This window comes from Dermacentor andersoni, chromosome 3 (assembly GCF_023375885.2).
Source record: "Dermacentor andersoni chromosome 3, qqDerAnde1_hic_scaffold, whole genome shotgun sequence".
Taxonomy (NCBI): Eukaryota; Metazoa; Arthropoda; class Arachnida; order Ixodida; family Ixodidae; genus Dermacentor; species Dermacentor andersoni.
In genome coordinates this window covers 63,405,812-63,422,684 of record NC_092816.1, presented here as the reverse complement: position 1 = coordinate 63,422,684, position 16,873 = coordinate 63,405,812, and the positions used below count along the sequence as shown (strand labels likewise).

The 16,873-nt window shown below is 48.9% G+C and overlaps 1 protein-coding gene across 3 annotated transcripts in view; it reads right to left on the bottom strand.

Moving 5' to 3' along the window:
* Positions 1–9,524, bottom strand: part of LOC126546882 (transducin beta-like protein 2) — a 282,624-nt gene extending 273,100 nt beyond the window's left edge. Inside the window, exons 1-3 of one of the 3 annotated variants that reach the window (XM_050194602.3) lie at positions 9,275–9,524; positions 5,830–6,021; positions 2,816–4,727 (exon numbers count right to left, since the gene is read on the bottom strand). In XM_050194602.3, the coding sequence (XP_050050559.1) occupies positions 3,667–4,727; positions 5,830–6,021; positions 9,275–9,413 (1,392 nt within the window). In that variant the 5' untranslated portion in view covers positions 9,414–9,524 and the 3' untranslated portion in view covers positions 2,816–3,666. Of the gene's footprint in view, positions 1–2,815; positions 4,728–5,829; positions 6,022–7,079; positions 7,968–9,274 lie in introns of those variants that run through there. The other 2 variants (XM_055062767.2, XM_050194610.3) reach the window with 2 other exon arrangements.
* Between the last annotated feature and the right edge of the window lie 7,349 nt (positions 9,525–16,873).

The following is a 16,873-nucleotide window of genomic DNA, read 5'->3' as shown; positions in this document are numbered from 1 at the left end:
ACTCCCCGCGGATTATCCCCCCATCGTTCGCGGCGGTATATCTCTCTTGGAACGCGCCTTCAAGTTTCGGTTTTCTTTGGCGTTATAGCGTGACGCAATTCCCGCCGCGCGGAGGAGGAGTCAACGCAACGTCATCGCTGCTTGCAGCAGGAAAACGCCCCGCGCAAGCGCCAGGCAAGAGCGGCAAGCCAGACGGTAACAAGGAACGAGGCGTTTTAAAGCGAAGCTTGCTTGGCCTTTTCCTTCGACTTTCCCACTGCTGCTGCTGCTGCTGTCCGGCACACTGGTAGTTCAGAGCGTGTATATACATGGAAGAAGCGTGACAGAGAAGAAAAGAGACGGGAGGAACTCGTTTGGATCGCACCGCGTCGAGTGTGCACAATGCCCTCTGGAGATCCCGGGTCGTCGCCACTTTAGCCTCTAGACAGCTGTAATTATCCGTGTCCGCCGCAAGCACTTAGCTTTCTACCAACGTGCAAGTCCAGCACCCGAAATAGCATGCCACGCTAATATCAACCGACTTATAATTAATGGCTTTTGAGTTCACCTCAAACGAAGGCAGCAAAAATTAAATATCACCTCGCGACAGAGACGCTTCAAATACCATTCGCTTTCCAAGGCTTCAAAAGCCCCTTGTGGTAGCATTCAGTCGACAAGATTCTTGCAAACCCCGATTTCTTGTGCTTCGGGTCTATGCGCATAGTTTCGCAACTGTGCTGCGTTACTCGGCTGAGAGGCACGTCTCAAGCTATCGTCAGCGTGTTCACGCGACCGTGCTAGCGCTGGCACTTTCGGCAACAGAAAACGTGTTGTATACGTAGCCTTGTAGAGCAGAGAAAGGTAGAAACGTCGAAGTGTTACTAGGTGCCACTGCTAGGTATACTCCTATGAGGAGAGACGAGGCAGGCGAGTTGAGGCCGAATTCCAAGCAGCGCGAATGCTCTCACGCTGCCATTCCCCCTCTCCCCCCTTCCCCCGACTCATGACTACATGAAACTAGACGACTTGCCTGAACACGATACATCAACACGGCTGTCATCGGAGGACTCCAGCAAAGAGCGGACGCCGAAACATTTTGCATTTTTTAATAAAGGCATACATTTAATCCTCCTTGCCTCAGGCCAGTTGAAAAGAGAAAGCTCTCTTCCTCCCTCAAACCACTGCCGTTCGAAATGGGACACGGCCGCCGCGGGCCGGCAAAACTTGGCCCTGCTCTTCCAAACACTGCGTGCCAAGTATAGTGGCCACTGTGTACTCATGACAGCAAGGTTTCTGACAATAATAAAGTAAAAAAAAAGAAACGTGACAGTAGGCACGGTTGCCCTGAAACTTGCAATTGACGCAGCATCGGGATCCACAACATCCGACAGCGATCGCCGCAATGTGTGTTTACCTCAGGCCTGTGATCTCGCAATTTCCCCGTCATTACACAGACCGTCCCCAACATCCTAGCCAGAGGGAACGGCACACTTGCTCCACTAGAGTTGCACAACGCATCCAGCTGCGAGAGGCTGCTATGCTAAGAGCTGCCATGTGGAAGCGTTTGAGAAGTGCTCCAAGGAACGACTCCATACCTTTTGTTGTCATTGCAACGATTTTTCCACCAAGAACCCTAGGCGTTGCTTACGGTAGCTGAACACTGAGACAGTCCCTCTCCTCTATCTTTTCCACTGAAGTTCTTCGCCGACCACGGAGACCGAGCTAGTGGCCTTGCAGCTTAATAATGAAAGCATTTACCTGGCTGTCATGATACCAAGCAACTGCTTGCTTTACAGATGTCCTCCCATCGATCGTGCAAGTGCTCAACAGGTAGCTAGAAGTGCTAGGCAGCACTAGCCCTGGGTTATGGACAGGTCAACTAGCTCAGATGCAGCCATTGCTGGACAAACACTAGTTTCCAGCTAACTGGTGAACACTCACGGAAAAGATGGGACAGCCAACTAGCTCCCGCTATAACCGGTATCGCTACACGAAAGACCAGTCAACGCACCACTCGGCGACATGGGACAGTAGAGAATTTTGGTGCGTCCAGTATTCCGGCAAGCGCAGGCGGTTTGCCGGATGAGCGGGGGCGTAAACGTGAGCGGCCAGATTGGGGGCGTCAGCTGGTGGTGCAAAGCTCAACCGCCAAAACAGAGAGCCAAATACTATATTCTTCTTAGCTGGGGTGTAAATTTTCGACAGCGACTTAATTGTGAACACAATCACGCCGCTGCCGAAAATTTGCACAGCAGCGAAGTAGAATAAAGTAGGTTACTGCAATTTTAGCCGTGTTTGTCTGGTTGAGCTCTACAACGCCAGGCGGCTGCACCACTCCGGCCGCTCACATTTACGGCCCCGACCATCCGGCTATCCGCCCAAACCGCCCCCGTTTGCCGGAATAGCTGACACGCTGTCTCTAGTAAATCAAGCGTCATCGTAGCCGGGCTGCATGACAACCGCTCCTGTGTCCAAGCGATCCAAGTGGTCCAGGAGCAAGTTCTTGCAACACAATTCCTCAAGGTAGTTCCTCAAGCCACGTGTTCAAGCAAGCAAAGATTCTGCCAGCTCCACAGCCTCATTCAAACAGAGATCGGCCAGTCTTGCGCGCGAGCTCTGGTTGGAACGAACCCGAGGAGCATGGTACTAGGACCTGCAACCCAGTGGTCATCGCATGGCACCCTGCATCACCATGGTCACGCACGCCCATGATGCAATGCTGTTGCAGCAAACACTAGTTCCAACGGTCAGGCACTAGGATGGGAAGGTATGTGCACAGTCGACACGCAGTGTCAGCACTTTATGCACGAAACACGAGAGAGAGAGAGAGACAAGATTCAGGTGGAAAATATCCATTTGTCGCCGAGGAAAACACATTTCCTTTTAATGGCAGTAAAAAAAAACATACAAAAAACGGACATATCAATAAATTAAGATCCGCAAGCTGCACGAGACCCAGCCGCACGTGTAAAATGACAGCATGACGATGGGCACGTGACAATAAATAAAAGACTGTACAAGATGGTCGATGCGCGGTCTTGTCGGCTCGTCCCGGCTTCTTCCGTCTCCTCCTCTAGATATTTTTTTTTTCTTTTTTTGGAAAGACGCCCCCATTTCTTCCTGAGTCGGAACGACACTTTTTTTTTAAACTTTGTACGAATAAACAACAAAAGGGCGACCAACAAGTACAACGGCGTCTTCCCAAACAGCGTCCACCTACACTGAGACACAGTAATTGTCCCCCAACAAGTCCGAAAAAAATATTACTTAAAAAAAAAAAAAGGTTCGGACAGTGACACATTTTTCACAACCGTGGTTCGGTGGCACCGCTCCTCTCAATGGTCCAGTCCTCGCGTGGCACATTCTTTTTTTTTTTTTTTCTCACGGGCGACACACAGACCAGCCGGGCGCGTACGGAAGAGGAGGACGAACGAGCCGTCGAGAGGATCGTTCCGGTTTTAGGAGCAGATGTCACATCATGGCAGTGCGCGTTGGTGTCGCCGGCGGCAGCACGAATTCATTTTCTTTCTTTAGAGAGAGAGATAGCAGGTCTGGATGAGAGAGAGAGAGAGAGCCCGCGCACGAGCGTCGTTCCTTAATCCTCAACACCACACTTTTTTTTTCTTTCTTCCTTTCAGCTCACTCACTCACTCACACGCGCGCGCGCAACACACGAGAAGGACACCGCTAGAGCGACGGCTGCATGAGCCGGCCGCCAGCGCCGCGGCTCCGCCGCTCGCGCAGCTTCTGGTCCCGGCCGGCCTTCCACAGCATGAGCTCCATGCAGGCGCGCGCGTCCTCGACGCTGTCGTGTCCTCGCGGCCCGTCCTGGACGTCCCGGTTCAGGTACGCGCCGACCAGCGAGCGCAGCGACCGCCGGAACGGCAGGCCCCGGTGGTGCGGGAACACGACGGCCGTGTCGACTACGGTGTCGTGCAGGATCTTCAGGCCTCGCAGGTCGTTCTCGAGGCCGTGGCCGACGAGCACCGTCGAGGCGGTGAACAGGCGCAGCAGCACGGCCTGCACGTCCTGCAGCGTGGTGCGCACGTTGCGCAGGTGGTCGGCCGTGACGCCGCTGAACGCCGTGTTGTAGTCGAGCACGGGGCTGCCCGGCCGCACGTACGAGTCGTACACCGTGGCGCCGTTCGAGCCGACCACGCTCACCTTGGCGACCTCGAGTCCCCGGATGGTGAAGCACATCTCGCAGTCGAGCGCGTACACCCCGCCGGCCACGCCGTGCCGCGGCCGCGTGCGCACAAACCCCCGCGCCGGCGCGTCCCGCTCGCCGCGCGCCCCCTGCGCGCACACGTGGTAGTCGGAGTGCTCGCAGCCGGGCTCGTCGCCCGTGGCGCCGCAGCACGTGAACTCGGCGGCGCCACGGCGGCCCGTGTGGAAGGTGCACACGTCGTTGGCGTAGTACTCGCCGCCCGGCGTGATGACGAACGACGAGCCGCAGCGGCAGCACGTCTTGCGGCTCGAGTCGGCCGACGCGGCGTCCGCTTGCAGCCACACGGCGCGGCCGGGCTCCTCGGGGCACGGCCGCGGGTAGCCGCAGCGGTACAGTTCCTGAGGCGTCAGCCTGTAGCGCAGCAGCTGGTGGTACAGGTCGTCAGCGCACAGGGGAAGGCGCCAGGCGCCCTCCAGCGGGCTCGGAGGACCCCGGGGAGCCGTCGTGGTCGTGCGTCCGACGGAGGAGGACTTGTGCCAGCTGTTGTTGTGGCCCTGGACGGCACGCTGAGCGGAGCGACCTCCGGAGGGGAAGGAAGCAGGGAAGAAGGACAACAAAAACAGTGCGGTCGGGATTCACTCTCGTCACGGCCCCGCTCTCACAGCGGCGGGACCCACAGGGCTCCCTCTCTCTCTCTCTCTCCCTCGAGCGCTAGGATAACACTACAGCGGTAACTGCGACTGCCAACAGGCGGCCGATCCAAGGGGACAAAGACAGTGCCAGCACCGGAAGGAAAGGAAAAGCAAAGACCGCAGGCTCCTGGGCCTGGTGACAAAGCGACTTGCACATACCTTCCACAACCTTAGCAGTTTTCTCACCTGCCACGGCACACACCGCCGCCAGCATGCACGTCGGGACGCCACACACAGCCACGCACGCACGCACGCACACACACACACACACACAAAGTGGTAAACAGAGCGGGGAAGGAGAGGGTTCTCTACAGCTTGAATAAGCAAGGATGAGTGGCAGCTACTCGCGGGGGTCGCTAAACTTGCTACTTTCTCGAAGGATGTCCTAAGGAACCCGTCCTCGGAGAGAGAATAAGAGAGCCCAGACTATGGCTATTCATGTAATGCAAGCGTTCTCATGCCGCCCCAGCCATTCGTTACTCCTCGCTAACGTTTTTATCAACTTGCAACATGAAACTATCCTGGTAGGACCGTGCAGCCAAACGTGAATCTACAAGCGCTTCCTTTTCTTCCTAGTGAATTCAAGGAGATATGTACAGATGCCTTTAAACAACTGGGAGAAAAGCGATTAAGACTAGCAATGATTTTATTCTACCACACAGTAAACTGCATCGTTCTCACTCTAAGAGATACAGCCGCTCTCGGGTATCAGCCTACATGTAACCTCCACAGAAACTTCCGTCTGTTATTATTAATTTCAAGGCAAACAAATCTTTGCGACGGCACAGAATAGCTGGCCTCACGATGCATTTTTCACGGTCGAATCTCTTGTTTGCATGCCTAACGATCCGTGTCTCTATAACGAAGGCCAGAGCACGTACGTAAACTACTGCAGGCTTCGTCACGTCAACAATCGTGGTTTCGAGCACGAACGCGAAATGTGGGCAGAAAAAGAAAAATGCTGACGTCCTCGCCAGGTTTTCAACTTACCATCAGCCGATGTCGCCAGATACTTCCCGTTGGCGTTGAAGTCCAGGTCAAGTATGGAGCCGCTGTGTCCCTTTAAGGTCGTCATCAGCCACGGATGCAAGTACTGGGTCTTTATGTCACGTTTCTTCTCCTGCACTTTCTTCTTCTTGGGCACGGCTCGCACCTCCTTGTGCACCGTTTCCTTTTCCTTGGCTGCGTGGAAAGAACATCGCGGGTGTTGCAACTTCACTGCAACACAGCTCCGGAAGACGAAGAGGGGGTCTCGTCATCCATCGGTCAACTATACCCGGAATGTCAATCACATGTTTTAAAAGCCTCCGCGAACAAGTGAAACTCATTAGTTCATCTCAAATGCGGCATGGCTCAGGTGGCACTAGTAAACAAGCGAAGCTACCAGCTAAACGCCGAGCGACATCCGCATCACACAACGAGTTTTCACGTCATCCTAAGGCAGATGTAAAATAAAGATACTGTACATTTCTGCCTTAATAAAACGGATAAAAGAAAATTCGAGAGAAAACACGGAAAGAAGAGAACACATTCACAGGGTAACCGTAATGATAGTACAGTTTCGGGCTCCATGATTTATAAACGTTAATAACTAACGCGCTGACCATTTCCTCGGTAACGTAACAATTCCTGATAAGCCTTGGGATGAAAAGACTGCAGACTCCGACAACGAGTTCTACTCGATTGCTATTCAACACAAGAGATGCTCATTTAAACACCTATAATCACTTGCCTATATATAAGAGAATGCTCTGATCATCCCTACAAACAAGTACAAATTATAAGTAGGCGAAATTATGGCTTGTCTGTCACAGCTTCCAGGCCAGCAATCGCTATACAAGCAAACGAAGCGTCCACTAAGTACTGTCCGCGCGTTTGCAGCTAACATGCAAAGCAAGTGCGCTTGGTTTTGCATCAGCTGTGACCTAAATTTTGTTCTCAAGATACACAACAGGCGATGCGCGCATATTACGGCACAAAATAAACGACACGCTGCAAACTATTTTCGGGGCAAATACAGATCTAATAGTCGACTGATATCCAAAAAGTTGCTCACACGACCCGGCGACAAAGGCACACGTATTCTACTGCGGACAGAGGCAACGTTACATGGCCCACAGAAAAGCTTTCGTCGCAACGTCCTCGCCAACACTACCGTCACCAAAACACGTGCACGTCACTGAGAATCACATCCGCACGGACACTCGCACTCACGATTCCTGGCCTGTGCGCAAACGTACCTTACACTGGCTCTGCAAAAATCGGACACGTGAACTTGCATATATACATCTGAGGGCATTAGTCACACTAGACGCCGAGGCACGGGGGTTCCGCTGATTCTCCAGATGTGAACTTCAGCGTACACACAAATGTGCTTAGTCACACCGTCAGGCGGGACGGTTCTTGACATCTACCACCAGGAAATCGAAAAGCCCGGCTGACGTGTCCAACCGCATCTGCCGCGATTGTAGCTGAGGGTATCCATCAAACAAAAGCGACCTCCACGTAGGCAGGTGCCCTTATCTCTCTTTGTCAACAGCGTTGCTTTTTCACTATTTTTATTTTTTTAATCAAGGGTAGTTTTCAGGGCTGTATCTCATCCCAGGAAACTGACAAGGCGCTGAATAACCTCGCCACTTCGCGCGTCTGACACGACAGGCTATCGCGTTGTTACGACGCGCTGCACACAAAAGAACACGGACGCGACCTCTCTGCGGGTTCAGCTGGTTTCACATCCGGAGCCGTTTAACAGCGAGAGCACGTGGTTACAGCAGAAAACCTTTCAAGGAAAGAGCAACAGCAGATGTATCAGCGGCCGGCGGCGAAACCAGAGCTCCAAAAGGGGCCTTCAGGTCACAGAAAGCAACACAAATGGAGGAGTGAGAGAGCAAGCCTCGAGAAAAGGACGTGAGAGGACATCCCCCAATTATTTCCTTCTTTTCTATTTGCTTCCTCGCCTTCTTCAGACAAACTAAAGGAGCAGGATCCCCACGCGCTGCTGGACTGACACTGACCTCAATCCAAGCGCGGCCTTCCACACGCACTCACAATGAAACCGGGTTAGGTCAAATCGCGTAGCTGTAATCAAGTACGGTGCCTATCTAGCTAGCCCCAAAACCTGCGTGCAACAAAAGCGAGAGAGATTACTCTTTAAGCTCGGGATAAAGCGTGCCTTGCCTTTCGTCGAAAGCAGAGGATAGAGTGGCGATCCAGCGCGGTCGACGGTACGCAATTCGTCTGCCGCCCAAGAGCGAGCGTGCAGACGACAGAGCAAACAGCCGAGCGAGCCTCCTTGCCCACAAACTCGACGTGCGGGAAGAGGGGAGGCACTGCGCCAAGCGTCACTGCGCAAAGTTTCCTAATAAATCACGACGGTTGTTTCACTCGTGTGACGCATTCTCCTTCAAGGCGCGGGTAATACCGGGAGGGGGAGGGAGGCAGGCGAGCTGGCTGGCTTGCGGCACCGAGCAGTCGCCGCGGTCACTGCACGGAAATCCCGTCATCGTTTTCCTCCTTCGCGAAATGCGCCGCCTCCGCGATTCACCTTCAACGTCGACGGCAGAGGGTTCACCGGCGTTTGGGAGTAACTTCTTTTTCTTTTTTTATTCGCCGACAATGCAGCGCAGTCAAGAAACTCCTCGTTCATTGACGCTTCCAGGCAACTCCCGTCTTTTCGTATTTAGTCTCTCACTTATTTTTCTTCCTGCGCTTTCTTCCAACACACTCGCACGGTGAACGGCTCAGGACGCACCGACAAACCGAGGTAAAAGAGAGACGAGCGGACTTGACCGGCCGAACCAACGGACCATAACGCCCGCAGAGTATCTGGAGTGTGGGCACACACAAACACACAAACGTTGCTTTGGTGTTCACGAGCAAAAAATCACAGCGCTGTCTTTATTTGAGGCGCAAGAACTGAAGTAGTAGCGGCTAACAGCACTTCGGCGTAGCCGAATGCGACGAGCTTCGATCGGAGGCGCCGGGTGGAGGAAGCCGACGAAAAAAAAAAAAAAAAAAGGCGGGCGATCGAAACCAGCGTACCGATGTCCGTGGCAAACTGCAAAACACGCGCTTAACACCAGCCAAAGATCCACAAATAAGCTTGATCTTCTTCGTCGTCAAATTGCAACTATTTAAGAGAAAAAAGTTCACAAGGGCGCTCGAGCATGTCGGCACTGCCTTTGTGTACGCACGCGGTTGGGCTGAGAGCCGGCACGCGAAGTGGGACATCTCTGCGAAGAACGAAATGAGCCGCAACGCTAACACAGACCAAGTAAGCAAGCGGCCGAACGGGTCGTCGAAATGCAAGCGCCGCGCTTAACTCAAGAACACGCAGCACCTCTACACGAGCCGGCAGCAAAGCACAGATGCGTCCTCGCACGCTGATCGAGCGGCGTGCCAAGGGGAAAGCCAACGCACATGATGCGCTACTCACTCGTTTCAGAAGGTTCCTTCTTGACATCGTCCTTCTTCTGGCCAGCCACAAGAATGACCAGAAGAATAAGAACGCCGATGACAGCAGAAAACACTATCACAGACGAATTGGCAGTAATAAACACTAGTTCGTCAGCCATGCTCCTGCTCCCATGTGCCACAGCACCGTACTACACTAGCCGCTAGATGATGACACCGCTGCTACGCGCCAAAAGATACAACCTGCGATACAACAACCGGTGCGCTGGCCTTGTGCAGAGGACGCTCGCGTCGTGTCACACACAGTTGCCAGCACGCTGTTTCTGTTCCCGCCGCTTTGAGACTTCGTGCACCCAAACTTACAATCGGTATGCGCGCTTCACGACATCGCGTTCTAAAATTCAATGCTAGAGCGGTGAGACTATTGCACACAGATAGCACAGACGTACACTGCTGAAAGTGTGGAAGAATATATAGCGCGCGGTTTTATCACGCCTGCTGAGTATGTCCACGTCGCGCAAGTGGCGTGACGCAAATCCCATCATTCAATGGTAAAACGCGCGCAGGTTGAATGCGTCGAACAGCTTGTCTGGTCGTCATCTGCGCTTTTTTATTATATTTATATGAATTATTTGTGATGTATTTCACGCTATGCAAAGAACAAGAAGGAACACTTATTATTTCTTCGTTTGCCGGCAAACTTTTGCGTGACATTTTTCTGCGCTATCCGACTCAGGCTATACCATATTTATCATAAAATTTGCCCTTCGACAGATCACGTTTTCGACAGTGATGCCTCCTGCATATTTCCTCTGCTCGCCCCTGCGCACCCTGCTTTATTATTATATTGCTTTGGTTATGCGTCGCGATCTCTTGTAAGAATATTCAGTATGGACGAAATGAAACGAATAAGTGTTCTCTCGAGCCAATTATAATATGGCTCAGATGATGGGCTCGATTTTGTGCTTGCCTTGTCATAAAACAACCGTCCTCGTTTTAGCGGCATCAAAGACACGGCGCTAACAGTGCTCCTTGGTATCATAGTTATGTTATTTGTTATGATGCAGTAAATGATGTATAGTACACATTAGGTTAGACTGCGTTTGATAGATAGATAGATAGATAGATAGATAGATAGATAGATAGATAGATAGATAGATAGATAGATAGATAGATAGATAGATAGATAGATAGATAGATAGATAGATAGATAGATAGATAGATAGATAGATAGATAGATAGATAGATAGATAGATAGATATGTTCGCATTTGTGGCTAGAACCTTCAATGTAATGTGTTCTTTTTTTTTTTTTTTACCAAAACCGTTTCGAGGGCAAATAGGAATGATCGGAAGATAGCTTGCACAAGTAGGGCTGTTTCTACCCCAACCTTTGACCTATATGACATTACAGTCGCTTTAATAAACAAGTGCTAGCGATGGATACATGAGATGAAGCTTTCTCAAGCGTCGGTGTTCCAAAATGGGCTTCGATGTTCTCGATTGCCTTAAAATCGCAATTTAGGACGACAGACACGTTTCAAACGAGCGCCGCAAAAGCATGCCTCCGTAGCAGTGGCCGCCTCCATGTTTCGCGGAACTGACACAGTGGCGCTGACGGCTGAGCCGATCTAGAGTTACTGTATATGCTACCACAGGTATATACTGTATATGCTACCTGTGGTAGCATATACAGTAACTCTAAGCCGATCGCTACGCCACCTGATCATAGAAGGTAGCCCATACCTCAGATGCACAAGATCATCCAAATGTCATTTTACTGGCTCCTGTCAGCCGACAGCGGTGTCGTCGAAATCAGGATTCACGAACTAGCTGGTAGTGTGGTTCTCATCGTCTTTGACTCACATGCTATGATATAATTAGGGCGCATCAATGGATACAACTTGTGACTTGGTTCTCAACGAGGATCAGCAAATACTATTCAAAATAAATCAGATCCGTTTACAGCGACCTTGCTATACGAAGAAAGTCACGAAAGGCGACGACTTCTTTAAAATGATAGAATGTCAGTGACACAGCGTCTGTGGATAGTGCGTCATACGCACGTCAAAGAGATTTCGCATTCGCCATATCATGCACATTTTGCTTGCGATAGTTAACAGCCCGCTCCAACTACGCTCTCTGTCCTTTAAATATTTCTCCCTGGTGTGCTGTTGCCGGACGAAGAACTTGACTGTGCTTGTTGGCAAACAACAGGAACTTGCAGCCCAAGCAGTACCAATGCTACAGTGAACTAGAAGGCCTTCTAGTTCACTGTGCTATGCGGTTCTAATGGGCTGTTGATCACAAACTTCTTGAAAGAGAAATTTCTCAAACCGGGTATATATATATATATATATATATATATATATATATATATATATATATATATATATATATATATATATCACGAAGCTGCGAAGAGAAACCCATACGAGTTCTTAAAGAGAAAGCTTCGTAATAGGCGAAAAATCTGCCCTCCGGCGACCAAACACGGGGCCAACCGGCTGCTCTACATCTCACTTCTATTCGCCGAACTGATTTACGGCATACAGTGTCCGTCGCGCTTCCAAGTAGCCGATTAATTAGCTCTCGAGCAACGACCTGCTAGCATGGCGAAAATCGTTGATTCAGGGTTCGATCACCAGACTTCAACTGCAAAGCTTTCATTCAGAGAAACTTTTCGAAGCTTAATTCGTACTACTAAAGCGTGCTAGAAAGGGTTAGTGTGTTCATGGGTGGTTCACGCCTTGCCATGAATTGCCGTGAGACGGCAAGTGTGGAAAGGTTCGGCACTTGGATCCCAGCCCACGCGACAGCAGCGCCGCCGCCAACATCCGTCGATCCGTCGTCATTCCTGCCGTTGTTACGTTGTAAGTTGTGTTGTTCGTGATATCCTTTTATTCTTTATTTTATGTAGCTGAAACGACGCATTGTTCAAAATAAAGGCTTGATTTTACCTGATGTATTCCAGTTCGAATTATACAAAACGGTTGTCACCGCAATTTAAAGAACTGAATGCTTCGAATTACTTAATTATTGAATTAATTTTTCATTATCCAACCTTGATATAACTCAAGTAATCAAAACTTATGTATATTTATTAATGAAATAAAATAACTGTGCTCTTGGTTTGCACAGTTACTCATATAACCCAAATGATTGAGTAATTAGGTAAATAATCATATTGTAATGAATTACTTTTGCTATATTCAACAGATTGTTGACCCTGTGACTTTTAGAAAAGAAGTAGCCGGCCTCCTTACATAATATTCATGTATTCTGTGAGTGATACCTGCATACGAAAGAGTAGGTTTTCATTGATACATTTTTTTCATGCATGCCACGTAATTTTAAGAATTTCAAGTGCATTTCCAAGTTCTCTAACCGATTCTGGGTCGGCCAGGATTGGTTAGATAACTTTTTCTGGATTGTCAGACAATCATGTGGATCAAATGATTATCCCACATCAACGAAGTTGCTCATTGTTGTAAACCGCCTGTCATTTTATAATCTCGCAAAAAGCAGTCAGCTCGGGCAATGCAGAGCTTGAAGAAATGAGCTCTCTTCTTGAACATTCTGATGGCTCCAACCGAGAAGCCAGAGTTAATGATTTGGACATTGTCGTCGAAGCAGGGACGTCGAAGCAGGGAGCAAAAACGCCGTAATGCCACAGAACACCTGTAATGCATCAAAATCGGCGCATGATGCTACAGCCCATTGTCTCGTGGCGCCATCTCGTGTCGTTCAACATCAAGTACGGCAGCCGTGAGTCCTCTCTGAACACTTTGCTGAACACACTACTCTCTGGTGCATGTGTGCATAGAGTTTCATATAATAATTATTGTAGGAAACTCTATGCATGTGTGGATGATAGTTTGTTCTATTTCATAAGACCTTCTCCCTCTTGCGGATTTCCGCAGAACTGATTTACACAAACGTAGCCTCTAAGATCGTGTCTTTGTGGTCTTGGAGGCTACGCTATAACAAGCTTTACGGACAACAAAATTATTACGGACAACATGCGTCCAGTAGCAGTTTCTTGTAGTGGCGCTTCCGACAGCTCTGGTAAGAAACGTTGTCTCACGAGTAATATTAGCAACCATGAATAAGAATAAATCAGGAAGAAATAAACAGTGCATTTATGACAGGCGGCATCCAATATCACGCCGTCTGAAAGCTGAATTGAATTCTGGGGTTTTACGTGCGAAAACCACGATTTTATTATGAGGCACGCATTAGTGGGGGACAGTGGGGGACTCCGGAAAAATTTTCACCATCAGGCCGGATTGACCAAGAAGGTGATTCGGCGAGCACAACTGGCAGCAGCATCCAGCGGAGCCCTGGGCTAAGGGCAACCGACCGTTGTGCTAGAAGATGGACGAAGCCATCTGAAGACCGCAGAAGACCAGCGAATCTAGAGCTAATAAAGTTTTTCACTCACTCACTCACTTCTCACCATCAGGTTATATTTAACCAATGTGTCCCTGCGCACGGGACACGGGGATTTTCGAATTACATTCCGATTCTATCATGTCCGCAGGTTGTGTGCATGTCATACTTCACGAATTTTCTGACGCATTTCGCTTTGAGAAATTCAATTAGTTCAATGATGCACTTGCGCTAGGCGTAGGACCTACAAAAATGAGGATGTATGCTGTGCTAACGGTACCGCCACCTAGCGGCCGCGGCCGCTGAGACAATCCTCAAACGGCATCCGGAAAGGAGCTTTTTCTTTCAGCTTCCGCGTAACATATTTAAGTTTTCTCGTATCTTCAAATAACAAATCGAAGCTATCATAACGACATCGTCCTCATGCAACCTTTTCAAATGGCGTCATAGTTGATACCTCCGGACCACGGTGGCTCCCGAGCGTCTGCTGTTCTTGGAGATTTTTCATCAGCAGAAGCAATGAGGTGCGCAACAGACATGGACAAAGTGTATGTAGTCTGAGCATTTGACTCTTCAAAAGTCCGCGGCACAGTTCCATTTCACTGCTGACTCCGTTCGACTCATGAAACTGTAAGCCAACTGAAGTGAAACTTGGCACTAAATAGTTGCAGCGAAGCGTTTTATTTCAGTTCAATAAAGAATTAGGCTTTCACCGTTCAGCTATAATAGACGTGTGAAAACGTTTTTGTGGTTATCGACTTATTTCGGTAACATGGAAAATTCGAAGTATGAACTATTTGCATCCTCGCGGAGGAACAGTGGCTCGAGTTTGTGAGGGTGTGGGCGGCGCTTCACTGGAGACTTGAGTTGTATCAGACTTTAGAAGAATGACGATGTATGCTGCAGTCCCGCACACGTGCGTGCGCGAGTGACGTGCGGCGCATGTGCTTGCGCAACGTCATCTAACGTCACTTGGTGACACTTGTCTAACGTCAGCACCAGCTCCGCTGTACATCGACTTTCACAGGGTAAAATAGAGGAGGATTTTTTTTAGATGAAGTTGTTATCATTTGTGTGCTGTTTTACTGCCACGGCTTTCTTATGGCGGCGGGGTCGCACAATGAGCCAACTTGCGCTCTCGCATTATATATATATATATATATATATATATATATATATATATATATATATATATATATATATATATATATGGGAGCAAATATTCGCAACATGATGAGGCATGCGCGTGCTGCAGCGAAAATCCAGAGACAACTCAGTGCATCCTAAAGAAATGCGAAGGTACTCACTCAGCGAGACCTGTAGAAAACGTCCACCTTCCACGAATACGCTGGGTTTCAAAGCGGATGGAAGCATTAACCGGTCAGCAGTTGAAGTACGCAAGAGACGTTTAGAGTTTTCGTATAGTAAATAAAGCATGGAAGGAATTGACAGGAATAGTGTTACAGGCATACGTAGATAGAGACAGAGAGACATAAAGGATAGCCAGCGTAGTTCGGCTGGCTACCCTGCGTTGGGGTAAGGGGTATGGGAATTAAAGATGACACATGCATAGGTATATTATGGATACAAGGTAGACATAGAGGTTTTAAGGAGTTTAAGGAAGAGAGAAAATATTCAGGAGGCACAGACAAAACGACAGACTGATAAATATATATTACTTGATTAGCTCAAGTAGGTTAGGCGACTATTCGCTAGGGTTGAGGATTAGGCGAGTTGGTATTGCATTCTAGAACTGGTGCAGCGCAACATACAAAGCAAGAAACAAGCCGAGCCGGCCAGATAAAGGAACAGAGCGCCGACTCCCAACTTTATCTTGCCTTTGTATGTTGCGCTGTACCAATTCTAGGACACTATTATCACCGCCCAGTTTCGAAGGAGATACCAAAAAAAATCATCATAATCGGTGGAAAAAAAAGCAGGGAAGATATTGATACAACCGAATCCGTTACAGGCTTAGGTAACTGTGCAAGGTATATTCGAAGATTTTTAAGGAAGAGACAAAAAAAATTAAGATGTAAGCAAAAGGCTAGATTGATAAGCATGTACTGATTACTTGATAAAATCAAGCAGGCTAGGTGACTATTTGTCCCCGCACCGTTTCAAAGATGATGCCAATAAATCATCATTATCTGCCCTGCGCGACAACTCGGTAATCCGTAAACGGAAACAAGTTTACGGACAATCAAGAACTCTCTATTGTCTCATTTTCTCCGCAGCCCTAGCGGCCGGAGTTGGCGACGATGGAACGATAAATCAGAGAGCCCTAGCTACATTTGACCGGTGGAACCACGCGGGCAGAAAGGGAAGGGTATCAGGCTAGGCTACTCCAGAACAGATCCTTCTTCCTCTGCTTAGGTTGCCCTACTTGAGCCTCTGCATGCTGGAAGCTTACGGGCCATCGCGTCGTACTTCGCGTGCGCGTTCAATATTTTCCATGGTAAACACGGGACAACGGAATAGACTATTTGACAAAGCGCTCTCTCTCTCTCTCTTGTTTATTCGGTTGTCCCTATTTACACTGCCCATGGCAACCCTAGATTCTTCTTTCCCGTATAATGATGTGCTGTTGTACTGCGACATGCCGGTTTCTCGGGTACGCGCATGTCTTGCTCTTCGCGCAATAGGAGCGCCTTTTCTTTCACGGATTTTTCCATTTTCCACGCCTTTAATAATTAAGCCCCATAGTAGGGCTCAAAACGTATACACAAATCTTTCCTCTGCAATTTAATGACCGAATTTACGCTCTTACATTCGTTTGTCTGGAAGTAAGGTATTTAGCTTGCCATATCAGACCTTTTCGAGACACAGCTAGACATAAGTGCAGCATAATCTCGGTAAAACGGAATTACCACTTAAACGGAACGACAGCCGCTAAATTCGTTGGTTCTATACTTAGGTAATGAAAAAAAAAAAAGGAACTTTCGTTAACGGGAACCAAAATTTTCGTAACTCTCTTTAAACGGAGCTCTAAAGGATTTTCTTCAGAAAGTGGATCTTAAATATGCTTTCTTTTGCAACATTTGTTTTCTGTTGAAAAGCTATCATTATAAAGCTGTGGCTACGACTCAAGCAGGCAAAATTTTTGATATTTTTAATGCATAGCGTGTAGAGACGCGGATGGCTTCGCGGTGGCCGTCGCTCGCTCCCATAGACGACGAAAAGTAGGAACAGCGAAATTTCAGACGCCTTGTTACATTCAATAATTTGTA